Source organism: Tupaia chinensis, unplaced genomic scaffold (genome assembly GCF_000334495.1).
Source record: "Tupaia chinensis unplaced genomic scaffold, TupChi_1.0 Scaffold000037_4, whole genome shotgun sequence".
Classification (NCBI taxonomy): Eukaryota; Metazoa; Chordata; class Mammalia; order Scandentia; family Tupaiidae; genus Tupaia; species Tupaia belangeri.
This window is the reverse complement of record NW_006159487.1, coordinates 996,241-1,012,106: the sequence shown is the minus strand read 5'-3', so window position 1 is coordinate 1,012,106 and position 15,866 is coordinate 996,241. Positions and strand designations below refer to the sequence as shown.

Genomic DNA, 15,866 nt, shown 5'->3' with positions numbered 1-15,866 from the left:
CCCCCTCCCCGCCTATTGGTCCTGGAGTGAACGTCCTTCAGCTCTGCCTTCCGATTGGTGCACGCTTCCCGTTGGCCCGCCCCCGTGGGCAGGGCTGGGCGCCGAGGTCGTGCGCGCTGCCGCGGTGTTCGCGTGGAGCGGGCTGTCATCTCGGGGAGTGCGCTCGCGCAGACGGGACGCTCCGCTCCCGAGCCGGGCGGTGCGGCCCACACACCCGGGCCGGGCGGTGCCGCCCACCGCGCACCTGCACAGCCATGTCCTTCGGGCTCACACAGCGCATCGCAGGGCTGCGCGTCTGCGCTGTCTGACAGCAAGTGCAGGACAGGACGCTGGGGCCAGCAGGTGCTGGACGCCCACTCGGCCCCCCGCGGTTCCAGGTCTGACCGGCGGCTTGAACGCACGTGTGCGTGCGCATGCCCAAAACCCAAGAGGAGAGTGGAGGAGATGGGGTTGTGGTGGGGGCCCCCAGGGGCGATTTCTCTGTCTTCCTCTCTCTCTAGCGAGCTCCCTTGCCCTATGGGGAAAACTTCAAAAAATACGTATATAGTGTTGAAGGGAAAAACGGTGCACGCCTGTAGGACCACCCGGGATGGACTGCAGGACTGGAGGTCGCTCTGGGGAGCCAGTGAGTGAGCGGGGTGCATGTGAAGGCCGCGGTACCCGTGTGCGCTGCACACCTTCCACCGCTCAGCTTAGGCAAAGACACGCTTCCCCTTCAAGAACAAATGAACCTGAGGGCCCTATAACTTGTTTGCCTTATAAATTTTAAATTTTAAATTATTTGCTAATAAAACATTGTACAGTTACACTGAACATTTTTTTTAATTTCTTATTATTCTATCAGTTTTTGCCTTTTTTTTTTTTTTTTAAGAGAGACTTTTGCTATAGAGCGTGTCCCTTGCTGGAGAGACAGAAATACAGAAAGCAAGAAATCACCCCCAAGGCGGGATGGCCATGCCACAACCCCCTCCTCCATTTGCCTCTCGGGATGTTGGGCACATGGGCACACACACCTGGCATGAGAGTCAAGCCTCCGGGTCCAGGACTTGAACCACAGCCAACCACATAGGAGTCCATGACATAACCATTATTTCATCTTCTGGTCCCTCCTATTCTGATTTTTACATTTACTTTTTAAACTTTTTTGTTTAAAACAAAGACAGAAATGGGCCAGCAGATGGCACGGAGGTTAAGGTGACTGGATGCCACGTGGCTGACTGAACGGTTCAAGCCCTGGACACAGCGGCTTGGAGTACACGCCAGACGCATGTGCGGAGAAGGAGCAGGGAGAAGGGATTGCACCACCCTAGGGGTGCTGTCTCACTTTTCCTCTCTCTCTCTGGCAAGCATGCATGCCTGTAGTGGACAAGAAAAAAGGAAAGCTAAGACCCAAATGCACACATGGACCTAGGACTGGCAAGGGCACGGTCATGCCACGTGGCCAGCACAGCAGTCGGGAGGTGCAGCAGCAGACGCGGCCCGCTGTCACACTGGACCTGAGTGTGGGTGGAGGCTCTCGAGTGAGAGATGGGCGGTAGAGGGCACCCAGGAGCCGTGGCGGCCCTTGGTCATCACCGTCGAGGGCCGTGTACCGCCTGTCTCTGACCACAGGGCTGGCGGCTCAGCAGGCGGTTCCCCCAGCACCGCCACGAGCGTGACGGGCATGTGCGCTGATGGCACTCTGGGCCCCTCTGCAGAGCCCTGCAGGCCCGGCGTCCTGCGTGTGCTCTCACTGGCCGAACGGCACGGGCTGGCACCCGGCTGTAGGCGGTGTCAGAAAGCCCGACCCACTCAGAGAAGGGTGTCGGGCTGTACTCACACCGCAGGGCAGAGGTGCCTCACCTGGCCCAGGGCCTGAGTGGGAGCAGCGGAGCACTGACTGCAGAGCCGCAGGGCCTGCTCGGACTGTCCCCGGTGTCCGGAGAACCGTAGCTCCGAGAACCGGGAACACCGTCGCTGCCTGAGGGCCCTGAGAGGGGCCCCGGTTTCAGGCAGTGTGTGGGCTGCTGTGAAAACGGTCGTTCAGCTTTTGGGGCGGCTGCTTCACTTGCTTTGGGGAGTGCTGGGCCCTTTCATCACAGACACCCCAAGGGCTGCCTGCGGGGTGCTCTCCCCCGTTATCTTGACCACAGGGCACGTGTGCTCACTGAAGACAGACAGAGACATAGAAAGACAGAGGCAAAGTGAGAAATCACCCCCTCAGGGGGATGGCCGCACTGCAGTCCCTCCTCGGCACCCTGGGCACACACAAGCGCCCGGCATGATACTGAAACCGCTGGATCCAGGACTTGAACTACAGTCGGCCAAGTGGAGTCAGCACCTTAACCACTTGGCACCTGCTGGCCCCTGGCCTCCCCTTCTGTCCCAGCACCTGCTCTGCATTCCTCTCCTTTTGCAGGTTCCTCGAGGCCTGGGCAGAAGCCGTGGGTAAACAGGGTGCTACCAATCAGATGTCCCCCCAGAAATGTCTGGCCATTCGGATCTGGTGGGATTGAGGGGGCAGGAACTTGCTCTGGGCGTCTCCGAACCCTCGTAGCATTCCAAAGGGCCAGCTGCCGCAGTAGCATCACACTCCTCTCCAGGGAAACAGGCTGGGAGGTCCTGAACCCGCACCTGTTTGCTGCCAAAGCAGGCTTTGAACTGTGAGTCAGGTTGCAGACAGTTAGATAAACTCTTCTTTGACCTTTTTGGTAAAGTGGAAGGGCTTCTTGGGCCTACCGCTGGCGTGGTGATTACCGCTGGAGTCCTGAACTTGGTGGCTTGAGAGATGTTGGATCCAGTATCCTGAAAGGAGGGAGACTGCAGTGTGACCCTCCCGCCCCAGGGGAGGCGTTTCCTCCTCTCTCTCTCACTCTGGGAAGTGCACACTTACCCTCTGGCTAATTAAGATTATGTGTGTGTTGGGACCAGCAGTTAGCGTAATGGCTATGTCACTGAACTCCCATGCAGTCAACCGCGGTTCAAGTCCCGGACCCCAGGGCTTAAACTCACGCTGGGCACGTGTGCGTGCGTGCCCAAGATCCCGAGAGGAGAAAGGAGAAGGGATTGCGGCGTGGCCATGCCCCCTGGGGGGTGATTTCTCACTTCCTGTCTCTATGTCTCTCTGTCTGGCGAGCACACACGCCCTATAGCAAAAACCTCTCCAAAAGAAAAAAAAAAAGATTATTTTTTTTGTAGTTTATATACACACACGGAAGTAATTCTTAAAATGAGTTATTGTAATTTTTAATGGTATTTAATGTTTGATTTGGTGTCATGTCAATTAAGCAAGCACATTCCTGGGGTTCAGCAAAGGTGGCGGGACCTCTCAGTCTGCGCATTGCTGTAGGCCGACTAAGTAGAGCCTAGGCCCTGCCCCGGGAGGCTGACACAGGAGGGTGTGAGGCGTGTCCTGCCCACCCGCCACTCTGTCCCTCCCGCTCACCGCGTGTCGGGATGGGCCACTTACTTGACCTCGGCCTCGAAGCTCCCTGGCCGTCTCTCACTCACGAGCTTCGCTGTTCAGAGAATCCAGGCATCCTCCTTACCTGTCTCCCTTCTTTTTGTTGTTTTAACTTCTGTTATGCATTCGAGCACTGTGTGCCACCACGTCTCACAGAGCTGTGTCTTCCACACAAATGCTATGTGGCACATTCTTGGATCTTTTTGAAGTTAAACTAAACTTCACCCCAGAGTTTTTCACTGATTGAGCATTGGAATTGGACTATTAACAGCCAGTATATGTAATTTCTTATGTCCCAAGGCCAGAGGGTTTTGTTTTGTTTTTGTTGTTGTTTTTAGGTTTCCTCAATGGAGAGAGACAGAGACAGTGAGAGGGAAAGTGAGAAATCACCCCCCAGTAGGGATGGCCATGCTGCAATCCCTTCTCCATTCGCCTCCTGGGATGTTGGGCACACACGCATGCACGCCCAACGCGATTTTCAAGGCCTGAGACTTGAACTGTTGTCAGCCATACGGAAATCCAGTGCTTTAACCACCACGCCACCTGCTGAAGTTCTGAACGCTGGATGTCTAATAAATGTTTGCTGCTTCTGTCTAGTCACACCGTAGCCAGCACCATCTAGCCTTTATGCCTCTATTTGCGGTGTCTCTGACAGGCAGCGTGGAGTGGGTTCTGCATGTCTGTCCAACCTGCAGGGCCTGCCTGGTACTGGGCGTGTCTGTGCTGGTCAAGTGTCCCTGCTGATGTGGGACACCCGCTTCTGCTCCCTCTGCTGCCCCTTGGAATTGACTGGGTCCCACCCTCTTCCCTCTGCTGGCTGAGCCTCTGCCTCAGGGCCGTCCACCTCCTACGCTCCACTGCTCAATCCCAGAGCAGCTCGGCCTTCTGCCCACGTCCTGCGATTCCCCTTTGGGGGCCTTTCTTGCAAGAGTATTTGGGAGTCGAGGGACTTGTTTTGCCTCTTCCCTCCATGCCTGGTTTTCTCATAATGTGCATTTTCCAAGATGTTCTCAAAGACCCCTCGTTCCTCTGATGTGCGTGGCCCAGATGGCCCCTGTCCCCGCGGGTCATCCAGGTGGGCGTTGCACGTGCGAGGAGGACAGCCTGGGAGAGTAACAGCCGTCTGACCGAAGGCCCCCACCTCCGGGCTCGTCCTGACGGGACTGAGTGGTCGCACCCAGGGAACACCGGGTGACCCGCCCCGGTCACACACAGCTGTGTGACCTGCCCCCTGAGAGCCCCGTCAGCATGGGGTAGGGGTCCCTCCCCCAGCCTCCGGTGCAGCGAGAACGGCGGTGCTCACGCACCCGTGCACGCGCACTGCAGTCACGCGGCACAAGCACGCACACGCTCACTCTCAAACCCAGTCTCCCAGGAGGCACAGGGAGCTCAGGTCGGCCGTGGGAAGGGGCAGCAGCACACACTCCCGTGCCCTCTGCAAGCCCGTGGCCCCCCACGCGGGGCGGGAGTGGGCCCTGGAGGTCCTCTGCTCCTCCCAGGCTGCACCCAGATCTTCGGGCACAGGAACACGCCCACGTCGTCTCTGAAGCAAGCCTGCTGCCTGACCGGGCGCAGAGACCTGGCGACAGCTCCTAAACCGCGGCTTCTCGTCCCACCTTGGGCCACGTCCCCTTTGAGGGACCCACGGTGCAGGTGTGGGAACCCACTCCAGGAGCATGGGAACCAGCAGGCCGACGCGGGGCCGAGAGCAGCTCACCTTTCAACGAGCCCCGCGCCCCCCAAGACAGCTTCCGGAGGTGCACGGGCCTGGAGGCCGGGGCAGCCAAGGCCGAGTCTCCCAGGGCCTCAGCACCGCAGGGCCGGTCCGGGGCGGCCACAGCCCATGGAGGACAGGTGCAGCCCGGCCCGGGAGAGGCACTTCACTGAGCGGAGTCCTGCCTGAAAGGCCAGGGGTGCAGGAGGGCGAGCCGTGGTGGCAGCGAGGCCGAGAGCAGGCCCAGGCTCTGCCAGAGGCTGGGAGAGCCCTGTCCCCAAGCCCATTTCCAGTCACCTGCTGCAGGGACTTCGGGCTGAGCTCTTCTGGGGGACCGCGCTCGGGCCTGGGCCCTGGAACTCCGGGCACAGCGGGCGGATTTGTCGTCGCTCGTGTCGGGCCTCGCCTGCTCGGGTGGGCTGCCCAGGCCTCCCTGAAGCTCCTGGGCCATTCCTGATAGCCCTTCTGAACAGTAATGGGCACGTGAGGGGTCTGGTGTCCAGAAGCACATGGAGAACCCCAGGGCACCCCGAGAAGCAGAGTCTGGGCTGGGAGAGGACGGGGTGTCCCCGGGCTCGCACCCGAGGCCTTTCTGGGATCTACACGGCCCTGGGTGTGTCTGGCCTCCAGTTCTTCCGGTGGCCGAGGTCCCGCGCTCACTAACTTCCTAGCTGTCACCGCCTGGAGAAATTGGCCGCGAGGCCCTGGGAGAGACTGTCCTCCCGCCGCGCCCATGCCAGCTGCAGCCAGGCCTCAGCTTACTGGGGGCCCTGCTGCCGCCCCCACTGCCAGGCCCCATCTCTTCCAAGCCAGGCGCCACCTGTCTGCTGGCCCACTGCTCCCTGGACAGGTGGACTCTGCTCACAAGCTGCTAGGGCCTTCCTCTGGTGAGGGGCCTGCCGCTCCTGACAGCCCCAGCACCAAGCCTCCTGCTAGCTCCTTCCTGCCCCGTGCTCATGCCTCGCGGTCAGAGATGGCGGGGCCAGGCTCACTATGGCCTAGGGGTGTAGAATGGCTAGTCCTGCCAGGCCCTGCTGCTGGCTGAGGCCCTCTTTCTCCTTGTACAGCCTTAGAGCTGATTCATGCGGCCCTCAGGTCACTGTGTCACCCACGAGGCCTCATGTGGAGGTTCTCAGGCGGGAGAGTGTGGACAGAGCCCCACAGGGAGCCATAGCTGCTGGCCCTCGTCCCCAGCCTGAGGCACCACACGGGCCTGCAGTGCAGAGGGCCTGCTGACCCTGCAGCTGAAGAAGGTTGCTCCAGACCTGCTGCTTGGGGGCTCGGAGGCACCTGCCGCCTTACCCTCCTGCTGCAGGATGGGCCAGGTGCAGGCTGTCCTCCGGGGCAGGCAGGACAGGGCAGGGGAGGACAGCACGTCCTCCACCCTTGGTCGGAAGGAGCAGAGAAGGAGGAGGAGCCCTGGTGGAAGCCAGGCGTGGCGAGGCTCTGGGCCCCAGGGGAGGACTCGGGGCAGATGGGAAGCTGCGGAGGCTCAGCTGTGGGGCGGGAGGTTGGATGGGACATGGAGCCGAGCAGCTGGGTGGGGAGGGGAGGGTGGGAGGCACCGGCTGAGTCTGGAAGGCAGGTCTGGGCACTGAACTGGGATTCTGCTCGGGTTTACCAGCTGACTGGCCCCAAGTCTCTTGGCCAGCGCTGGGCCTCACACTCCGGGAGGAACACCGACTCGGGAACGAACCTCACACCAGAGCTCTGAGTATGCAGTGTCGGGGTACGGGCATGTGGGTGCCGTCACGCCGTCCACGCAGAAGTCCTGGGGCTCGGGAGTGTGTCGAAAGGGCACTGTTTTTTTTTTTTTTCCAGGGTGAGGGACAGAAAGGGGGTTTCTTAATAAATGTGATACGGTCTCAGCTCTCCCGTGCCTTCTACTCTGGGAACGGCTGTGGGAAGCCGCCCGGCGTCATGAACAGGGTCAGGAGAGAGTGCGTGGGGGTGCGCCCAGGCCCCACCAGCCCAGCCAGGCGCCGGAGCGTCTTGCCGCCACGTGACCGAACCCCCGCCCCACCGCAGGCCAGGATTGGCGAGGGGCTTGGCGCAGTACCTGGCAAGGCTCTGGGAGTCCAGGGCCCCACGCTCACTCTCTCCCGGGCTCAGGACACCTGTCACCGCGGCTACCGTCTCTGTGCCATAGCGGACTGCGAGGGCGAAGCCACCCTCAGCCTCCCAGCACGCACAGACCCTCTCGCCTTCCGTTTTCCTTATCAAATATTTCTGGGACCAGCAGATGGAGTAATGGTTATGTCGCTGGATTCCCATGTGTTCAACCGCGGTTCAAGTTGCCTTCTACTCTGGGAACGGCTGTGGGAAGCCGCCCGGCGTCATGAACAGGGTCAGGAGAGAGTGCGTGGGGGTGCGCCCAGGCCCCACCAGCCCAGCCAGGCGCCGGAGCGTCTTGCCGCCACGTGACCGAACCCCCGCCCCACCGCAGGCCAGGATTGGCGAGGGGCTTGGCGCAGTACCTGGCAAGGCTCTGGGAGTCCAGGGCCCCACGCTCACTCTCTCCCGGGCTCAGGACACCTGTCACCGCGGCTACCGTCTCTGTGCCATAGCGGACTGCGAGGGCGAAGCCACCCTCAGCCTCCCAGCACGCACAGACCCTCTCGCCTTCCGTTTTCCTTATCAAATATTTCTGGGACCAGCAGATGGAGTAATGGTTATGTCGCTGGATTCCCATGTGTTCAACCGCGGTTCAAGTCCCAGACCTGGGGGCTTAAACTCACGCCCGGTGTCTGTCCCTGTCTCTCTGTTAAGTGCGCATGCCCTATAGCAAAGATCTCTGTAAAATAATCGAATATTTTTGATGATCTGATTCTGTGTGTGTGTCTGGTGTGCTCTAGCACTCACAGAGAGAGGTGGAGAGACAGCGAGAACGGGAAGCCCCCAGGGCGTGCCCGTGCCTCAGCCCCTTCTCATCTTCCCCACCTAGGGATTCGGGCTCTGCCCATGCCCACACCTGCGTGTTTCTGAAGTTGCTAGGCTGGGGCTTGAGCCGTGTGGTCGGCCACATGGCACCCACTGCCTTAACTGCCAGACCGTGTAGCCGGCCTGTGCCTCCTGGTCCCACATGCTGAGAAGGCAGGGAACACCGTCCTGGGCTTCGTGGAACCACTCTGCTTCTCCACACACCCTGGCATGGAGACGCTGGAGGGCCGAGACGCGGCGACAGCTCTGGAGAAGGCTGCGGGGTGGGCACCGGGCCGGGTGGCCGGGAGTCTGCCTTCCTCTGACGTGGCGGGCAGGACATGCCTCCCTGCTAGGGCAGCAGTGGCAGGAAAGAGGTTGCCCCTGGGGGATGCGGGGCCGGGCAGGGAACAGCCTCCCCTCTGCACAGGCTCCAGAAGCCTCCGAACAGGCCCCTCTGCCCCGGCCGCCAACGCGAGCCCCACTGGCCTTCATGGTATTTCGCTCCCGCAAGGGTCAGGGATGAGGCTGACTGCTGACCTACCCACCTGCTCTGCCAGGCCGCCCCGTCCCTCAGAGCGGGAGGCCGAGCGGTGTCAGGAGCTGCACTCGCTCCGGGCACCTCCTCTGCAGGGCGCAGCTCCCAGAAGGCACACTGAGCACCTCCCGGGGCGGTTACAGCACCCAGCGGGGCCGGGGGCTCATGTGCAGGTGCCGCACCCCCTACCACCTCTGAGTGGCTGTCCGGTGGCTGTGGAGTGGGACACCCAGCAGAGCCCGCAGAGCCACCACGGTGCACCTGCTGGGTGGGGTGTCTGGCAGCCGTTCCACATGCCTGCAGGGACTCAGACACAGGGTGTACCCTCTCCCGGGAACGCCGCAGGGAGGCTGGTCGGCCTGACCTGGAGTTTACGGCCTGTGGTTCCCGTGGGATGCCCGGGGGCGGCCGGGGGGCATAAATGAGGCTGGGGCATGCTGGCGGCGGAAGGATGCTGCTGCCCCTGCTCCTGCTGGGTGCCCTCACGGCACTCCTCCTGGACCCAGGTAGGCCGGTGGGCGGGCGGGCCACAGGGTGCCGGGCCCAGCCTGTGGGGGCTCTCGGCGCTCAGAGGCCAGGGAGAATGTCTTCTCTCCGCAGGGGACAGAGTGCAGGCCTGGAGCTGTACGGTGCCACGTGGGACGGGCGTGCTCGAGGGCTGCACGTCGGCCGCTTGCCCCCACACCCCCCGCTGCCCGGTGTCCCTTTCTGCCCTCTGACTCGGGGAGGGGTCCCCACTCTGAGGTGTCCCGGCTGTCGGCCATTGAGGGGGCTCCCAGCGGGGCGGTGCCGACTCTGCGTGGTGTCCTCTGCCAGGGGTCCGCTTCTGCTACCACTGCGACCACTTCGACGGCTTCCGGTGCCGCGGGGGCATGAAGAGCTGCTGGACCGCTGCCCGGTGTCCCTTTCTGCCCTCTGACTCGGGGAGGGGTCCCCACTCTGAGGTGTCCCGGCTGTCGGCCATTGAGGGGGCTCCCAGCGGGGCGGTGCCGACTCTGCGTGGTGTCCTCTGCCAGGGGTCCGCTTCTGCTACCACTGCGACCACTTCGACGGCTTCCGGTGCCGCGGGGGCATGAAGAGCTGCTGGAAGCTGAACATGCTATGGTACAACAGCCCCGCCCAGGCCGCCGGGCCCTGCGCCCAGCCTCACCCCCGCCCAGGCCGCCGGGCCCTGCGCCCAGCCTCGCCCCCGCCAGGCAGCTGGCCCCTGCGCCCAGCCTCGCCCCCGCCATGCAGCTCGACCCTGCGCCCCATGCAGCTCGACCCTGCACACAGCCTTGCCCCTGCCATGCAGCCTTGCCCCTACCCATGCCGCCTCACCCCTGCCCATGCTGCCTTGCCCCTACAACCTGCCTCACCCCTGGGTCCAGCCTCGCCCCTGCCATGCAGCCTTGCCCCTGCGCATAGCCCTGCCTCTGCCATTTAACCTCGCCCCTGCCATGCAGCTTTGCCCCTGCCCACACAGCCTTGTTCCTGCCCCTGCCTGTGTGGCCTCATCCCTGCCCTGCCCAGCCTCCCCCTGGCCTCCACGTAGCCTCCCCCAACCTCCACTCTTGCAGCCTCACCTGGGCCACACAACTTCTCCCCTATCTCCGCAACTTTGCCTCTGCCCCTGCAGCCTCGCCCTGGGCGGCCCAGCCTCACTCTGCTGCCGTGGCCAGAGCCGGGTGGAGGACTCAGGGCTCGCCGCAGGGGCAAGGACAGGGGGTCGTCCACTCACCACCCCAGCAGGGGGCTGTGGGTGGGGGCAGCACACTGCCCGGAGAGGCCAGAGAGGTCGGGAGGGGACACCGTGCCACCCCGGGCTCCCGTGCGCGAAGCATAGAGGGGTCCCGGAGAGAGGCCGTGGCCGCCCTCCCTGCCCCGCAGGTAGGTACCTGTACCGCTACACCACCCTGGGCTGCCAGCCGTGTGTGGAGGGCATGTTCCAGGTGTTCCACGACCTCCTGCGGGAGACCACCTGCTGCACCAACCTCAACAAGTGTAATGACGCCAACCGCAACCCCGACATCACCCGGATATTTGGGAAGGAGACCAAGGACGAGACGGTCTACAGCGCGGAGGACTGAAATAAAGCCTTGACACCCGCCTCCCGGGCTCTGCTTTCCCTTCTCAGCGGCCACGTTGCCTGCTTTCCCGGCCGAGACTTGACCGGCCTCCCCATTCCGGGACACCCGCCTCCGGGGACTCCTCCCCAGCATCCGTGAGCACCTACCAGAAAGGATAAAGCTGCAGGTCCCAAAACCCCAGCTCTGCCCTCGGGCCTGATCCCCCGGGGCCACCCTGTCGGGCACCTCCTGTCGGTCTTCACCTGCCCTGGTCGTGACGCCTACGGTGGTGAAAGTCTCTCGGGGATCCCGGGAAGGAGCAGGGTGTTTTCTGGTGGGCGTCTGGGGAAGACCAAGAGGGGCCAGGTTGGAGAAGTAGCAATAAGTTGCAGGTGTCGGGAGACCCTGGGAGCTGGAGGCCAGGTAGGAAGCGCTGTCGCGCGGGGCTTGGGCCAGCCCTGTGCAAGGGGAGAGCCCACGCCACCCGGCCTGGACAGAAACGGGGGTTGGGCGTGTGTCCTGGGACCGCAACCTTCATTCCGGGCCCCGGTCCTGCCGAGCTACTCGTGAACACACGGATCGGGCAGTGTGTCCCACTGCGCCAAGCTCCCACTGCCGGACCAAGGCCACCTCTGCCCTCGGCTGGAGGTCGGCCAATTATCCCGTCTCTTGGCACTCAAGGGTATTCGGCCCTCACAGCGTCTCTGTCTTGCCCCGCACTCGGTTCGCCAGGTGAGAGCTGAGCGCGAGTCCCCCCGCAGAGCCCTGTGACAGGGGCGACAGGAGGGCTTCAGACCTTCACGTGGGCTCTCTGAACAAAGATATACGCGGTGAAGTGACGGAACTGGGTCCCCGAGTTACTTCTCGCTCACGGTAGAGTGACACTTTCTATCACATGTTCCTCCCAGTGGACTAGAACCTGCAGGCCCTGTGCACTTCTGTGACGGAGCGATAGCGTCTCCCGATCCCTGTTATGACAGGTTCTCAGCCTCTGCCCCACCGTGCTCATAGAAATAGAGTAAAATGGTTAAATCAGCGAAGTAATTCTAAAATACGATATAAGAATAACGGGGTCCCCCAGTTGCCTGAAGTGGGGCGAATTCTGTACTTTGACCTTGAGAAATAGTAAGGAGGGTCCTCCCACGCAGGGCTGGCTCCCAAGTCTGTGCAGAGTGGAGACACGGCCAGAGAGTCCTAGCAGAGACACAGTTCTCGTGGTGTGTGGTTAGTGCCTCCCACGGAAGTCAAAGCTGCGGTGACACAGAAAGTCCTAGGGACCAGAGATCCTGGCAGGGACAGCGATGGAGTGAGGGAGCAGGGTTGGAGGCCCACGGAAGGCACTGCAGCGTGGTTTGAAGCTGGGCTCGCGTGTGTGGCGGAGCCCAGTGGCACTGCAGACCCAGGCTGGGACCTGATGCTGTTGTGCTTACCTGGGGTGTCTGTGAGACCCTGACCCTGTCACCCAGGCTGCAGTGCTGCCCTGCTCCCCCAGCTTGCATGGCCCCATGGGAGTGTCTCTGTCCTGCACACTCGAACGGCACAGTGGGAAGGACACGGATGGGGCTGGAGGCCCAGCACGGGCACTCTAGGTTCAGGTCCGAGCGTTCTGAGCCCAAGGCAGCCTTGCCTGGGGAGGGACCCACAGTAGCAGCTGCTCAGCGTGGAGGGAGGGCGGCTCCCCGCGGGGCCACAGCCGGGTGCCAGGGAAGAGGGCGGTATGAGCCTGTGTGAGACAAGCAGGCTCGCCTTGACAAATGGCTACAGGGCCGACCTAGGGCAGCATCTTCCCAAGACAGCCTTGCTGCTCACTGGTCCTGGGGAAGCAAGACTGTCGCCATGCCAGCCACCAGGAAGAGGCCAGACCTCCTGCCCACTGCTGCCTGGCCACTAGGCAGGCCCCCAGGCACTGGCACCCCTCTGTCAGTCCAGCGAGGTAGCACACACAGGGCTCTGCGAGGGTTTTATTACTCACAGGGGCCAGCGAGCACAGGCCTGCGAGCTGGGCCCCGAGGCTCCAGAGAGCGGCCAGGGCAGACCCCGCCCCCACCAGCAAGGCAGCCCACCCCAGGTTATGTGCCTCAGAGGGCCTCGGGGTGCCCTGGGGCTTTGCAGATGTCCTGTTTCTGGACGGAGAGTCGGCACAGCCGGAGGAGGCGGACGGAGGGGAAGGGTGGGCGTGGGAGGAGGAGGGACAGCAGGAGGGAACTTGCCCTGCCGTGGTGCCCTCCTGGCGGGGAGCAGGGGAGCAGTGAGCTGCCAGTGTACCTGCTCTCCCAGCCAGTGCGTGTGGCATGTGCCCATGAGTGCCAAGAGCTGCAGAACCCCGAGTGGGCTCTGCATGCTGCTCCCAAATGAGGGGCTTCCTGTCTATCTAATCCTTGAAGTGACACATGGGAATTTCAGACAAAAATATTTCTGAATTTTTAGCCAAAGTCTTTCTCGTCCACCCCAGTTCTCTACGGCTGGTTCTAGGACAGTTCTGCATCAGTTTTTACTATGCAGGGCTCTTGGGGCGGGCTTCCTGGGGTATGGAAACGCCAGCCTCTGTAAAGGAGAGATCTGTCATTTAAGATCATTGTCCCCTGGCCAAGGAAGCACCGGGAAGGACCAGAGACTCAAGGACAGACGGGACAGGGCAGGGCTTGGCAGGAGAGGCGAGGAGTGAGGAGTGCCCCAGGGCGGGTGGCTCAGATTTTGAAGTTGCAGTAGTTGGAGCGGCAGCAGGTGTGCACGTAGGTCCGGTCGTTGTAGCTGAGCGTCAGGTCTCTGCAGAACCGTTGGCACACCATGTACGAGACCTGGAGCTCACCACCTGGGATGGGAGGACACAGAGCATGGGCTGTCCGTGCCCGCGGCCACCTGCCCCAGGGAGCAGGGCACAGAAGGCGAGCCGGCCCACACTCCTGAGTGCACAGCGGGAATGCCTGAGGCCGCTGACCAGCCGGGGGTGTCTGAGACCCCTCCCGGCCCTCGTGCTGGTCCGTGCTGGATCAGCGGGCCTTCGGGCCTTCACTCCCATTTCTACTTAGCCCTCCCTGCCTTGCCACCCACTGCATCAGAACGCTTGGTCAGTCCGACCGGGCGCAGGGACCGCCCGCTATCCCGGTTCCCCACCCGCTCCTGTCCCAGCTCAGGGCCCTGCCGTGGTGCCCTCCTGGCGGAGCCCGGCCCAACCCAGGCTCAGAGCCATTCTCACTTTGGCTCTTGCCTGGGCTGGCCTGTCTGAGATGGGAGGTTCAAAGCCCTCCGGGACTGGAGACCTCACAGCCGCGCTGCCCCACTGCCCCGCTGCCCCGCTGCCCCGCTGCCCCGCCGGCTCACCCTGAATGGCCTTCAGGGTCATGCACGTCTCTTGCCTCTGAGCCAGACAGACGCCAAAGCCCCTCCTGCAGCGGTCCGTCTGCGAGCGCAGGTGACATGTGATGCACTTGAGCGCTGCCCCTGCTGGAGAGAGCGTGGCAGGGTAGAGCGCGGCCCAGGCCTGGCCAGAGCAGCGGGCAGAGCAGGGGGCCAAGCCTCACCCCTGCTCGAGAGAGCGCGGCGGCAGGGTGGAGCGCGGTCCAGGCCTGGGCTGGCCAGGGCAGCGGGCAGAGCAGGGGGCCAAGCCTCACCCCTGGGTAAGGGAAAGAAGGCGTCGTTCTGCAAACAGGATTCCACCCCCGCCCCAGTCCTTTTAACCTGACAGCTGTGGGCGCACGGCCAGGTGGTCTCTAGTTTAGAAAGGGTGCTGTCGGGGCCAGCAGGGAGCACGGTGGTTACGTTGCTAGACTCCCACGTGCTGACCGTGGTTTGAGTCCTAGACCCAGTGGTTTGAAAATCATGTTAGGTACATGTGCATCCGTGCCCAACATCCTGGGAGGAGACTGGAAGAGAAGGGGTTGCAGAATGGCCTTCCCCCACCCCCAGGGGTGATCTCTCGCTTTCCCTCTCACTGTCCCTGTCTCTCTCTCTTTGGAGAGGCACACGCCTTAAGGCAACAATCCTCTTTAAAAAAATTTAAAAAGGCAGAGTGCTACCAATGCTGCCTGGGTGCCACGGGGCCGCGGGCCCGAGGGCGATGGCCGGGGAGTGTGGAGGTACGCGACCCAGCCAGCGGTACTGTGCCAGGGGCTCCGGCCACTCGTGGCTTTAGGGTGTGGCATTGCCCTTGGGTAGGGTGGGTGAGATTTTCTCTTATTTTGAGCTTCAACCAAGTTTTTTCTTTCTTTTTTATTTTTAGAGGTTTTTGCTATAGGGCGCGTGCGCTTGCCAGAAAGACAGAGACAGAGAGACAGAAAGTGAGAAATCACCCCCCGGGCGGGGGACAGCCATGCCGCAATCCCTTCTCCTCCGTTCTCCTCTCGGTATCTTGGGCACACACGCACTCACGCCTGGCGTGAGTTTTAAGCCACCGGGTCCGGGATGTGAACCGCAGTCAACTACGTGGGAGTCCAGCAACAGAGCCGTTACGCCAACGGCTGGCCGCAGCTTCAACTAAGTTTACATAAAGGCCTCCTGAGCCGCATCGCATCCCTGCTGCCTTTACAATGAGCTGTGCGGTGGCACATGGAAAACGCAGGCTTGTTAAAATAGTAACCGTCATCTCGGGGCTGACCGCAGAGTGGTGGTTAAGGCCACTGGATCCCACGTGGCTGACGGTGCAGTTTGAGTCTCAGACCCCACAGCCTGAAAAGCACGCCGGTGCGTGTGTGCCGAGGCCCTGAGAGACGTGGAGGAAAAGGGTTTGCAGACGGAAGAGAAGGGACTGCGGCGTGGCCATCCCCGGGCGCGCCCCCTTTCCCTTCTCTGCCTCTCTCGTGAGAGCACACGCCCTCTAGCACCGTCTGGGTGGGGTCGATGCTCCTGCTTCCTCCCCGAGTCCCAACTGGGGCCAGCTGCTCTAAAACAAACCGCCGTGACCCACTCCTGAGCGGCGGCGACATCAGCAGACGGGAGCGCACTTCTGGGCGGGAAGGGTGTCCGAGGGCCTTGCGAGGGTCTGGGTCACGCACGTGACAGGACTGGGGGGCAGGATGCGGGGCAGTGGCAGAGGTGCCGGGGGACGGCAGGCTGCCGAGGACAGTGGAGGATGCAGGGAAGGCGGAGGGACCTGGGGCTGCTCCTGTCTATGGGCAGGGCCCCTGCGCTGTGGCCTCCCTGGCTCCACTCTGGGGACTCACCCACGAGGAGGCAGGAGAAGAAGAGCCACAAGAAGGGCCTGTCCAT

General features: G+C 62.4%; 1 protein-coding gene and 1 long non-coding RNA gene across 2 annotated transcripts; one reads left to right on the top strand and one right to left on the bottom strand.

Moving 5' to 3' along the window:
- The first annotated feature begins 9,044 nt into the window (after window positions 1-9,044).
- Window positions 9,045-9,508, top strand: LOC102502576 (uncharacterized). The gene is made up of 3 exons (XR_333292.2): window positions 9,045-9,119; window positions 9,214-9,237; window positions 9,430-9,508. It is a non-coding gene; the product is annotated as an uncharacterized LOC102502576 (long non-coding RNA).
- A 3,108-nt stretch (window positions 9,509-12,616) lies between these two features.
- Window positions 12,617-15,866, bottom strand: PATE3 (prostate and testis expressed 3). Its single transcript, XM_006140604.1, has 3 exons — window positions 15,821-15,866; window positions 13,983-14,105; window positions 12,617-13,473 (listed from the first exon to the last, which is right to left on the bottom strand). The coding sequence occupies exons 1-3, from the start codon at window positions 15,864-15,866 to the stop codon at window positions 13,349-13,351; spliced, it is 294 nt and encodes a 97-aa protein (XP_006140666.1). The 3' UTR covers window positions 12,617-13,348.

Excerpts from the sequence above, each read along its gene's own strand:
- PATE3 (XM_006140604.1), bottom strand. The coding sequence starts at position 15,866 with ATGGACAGGCCCTTCTTGTGGCTCTTCTTCTCCTGCCTCCTCGTGG. Across the intron at positions 14,106-15,820 it reads CTTCTCCTGCCTCCTCGTGG|CAGGGGCAGCGCTCAAGTGC; the intron begins GTGAGTCCCCAG and ends CGCTCTCTCCAG. Across the intron at positions 13,474-13,982 it reads GACCCTGAAGGCCATTCAGG|GTGGTGAGCTCCAGGTCTCG; the intron begins GTGAGCCGGCGG and ends CTCCCATCCCAG.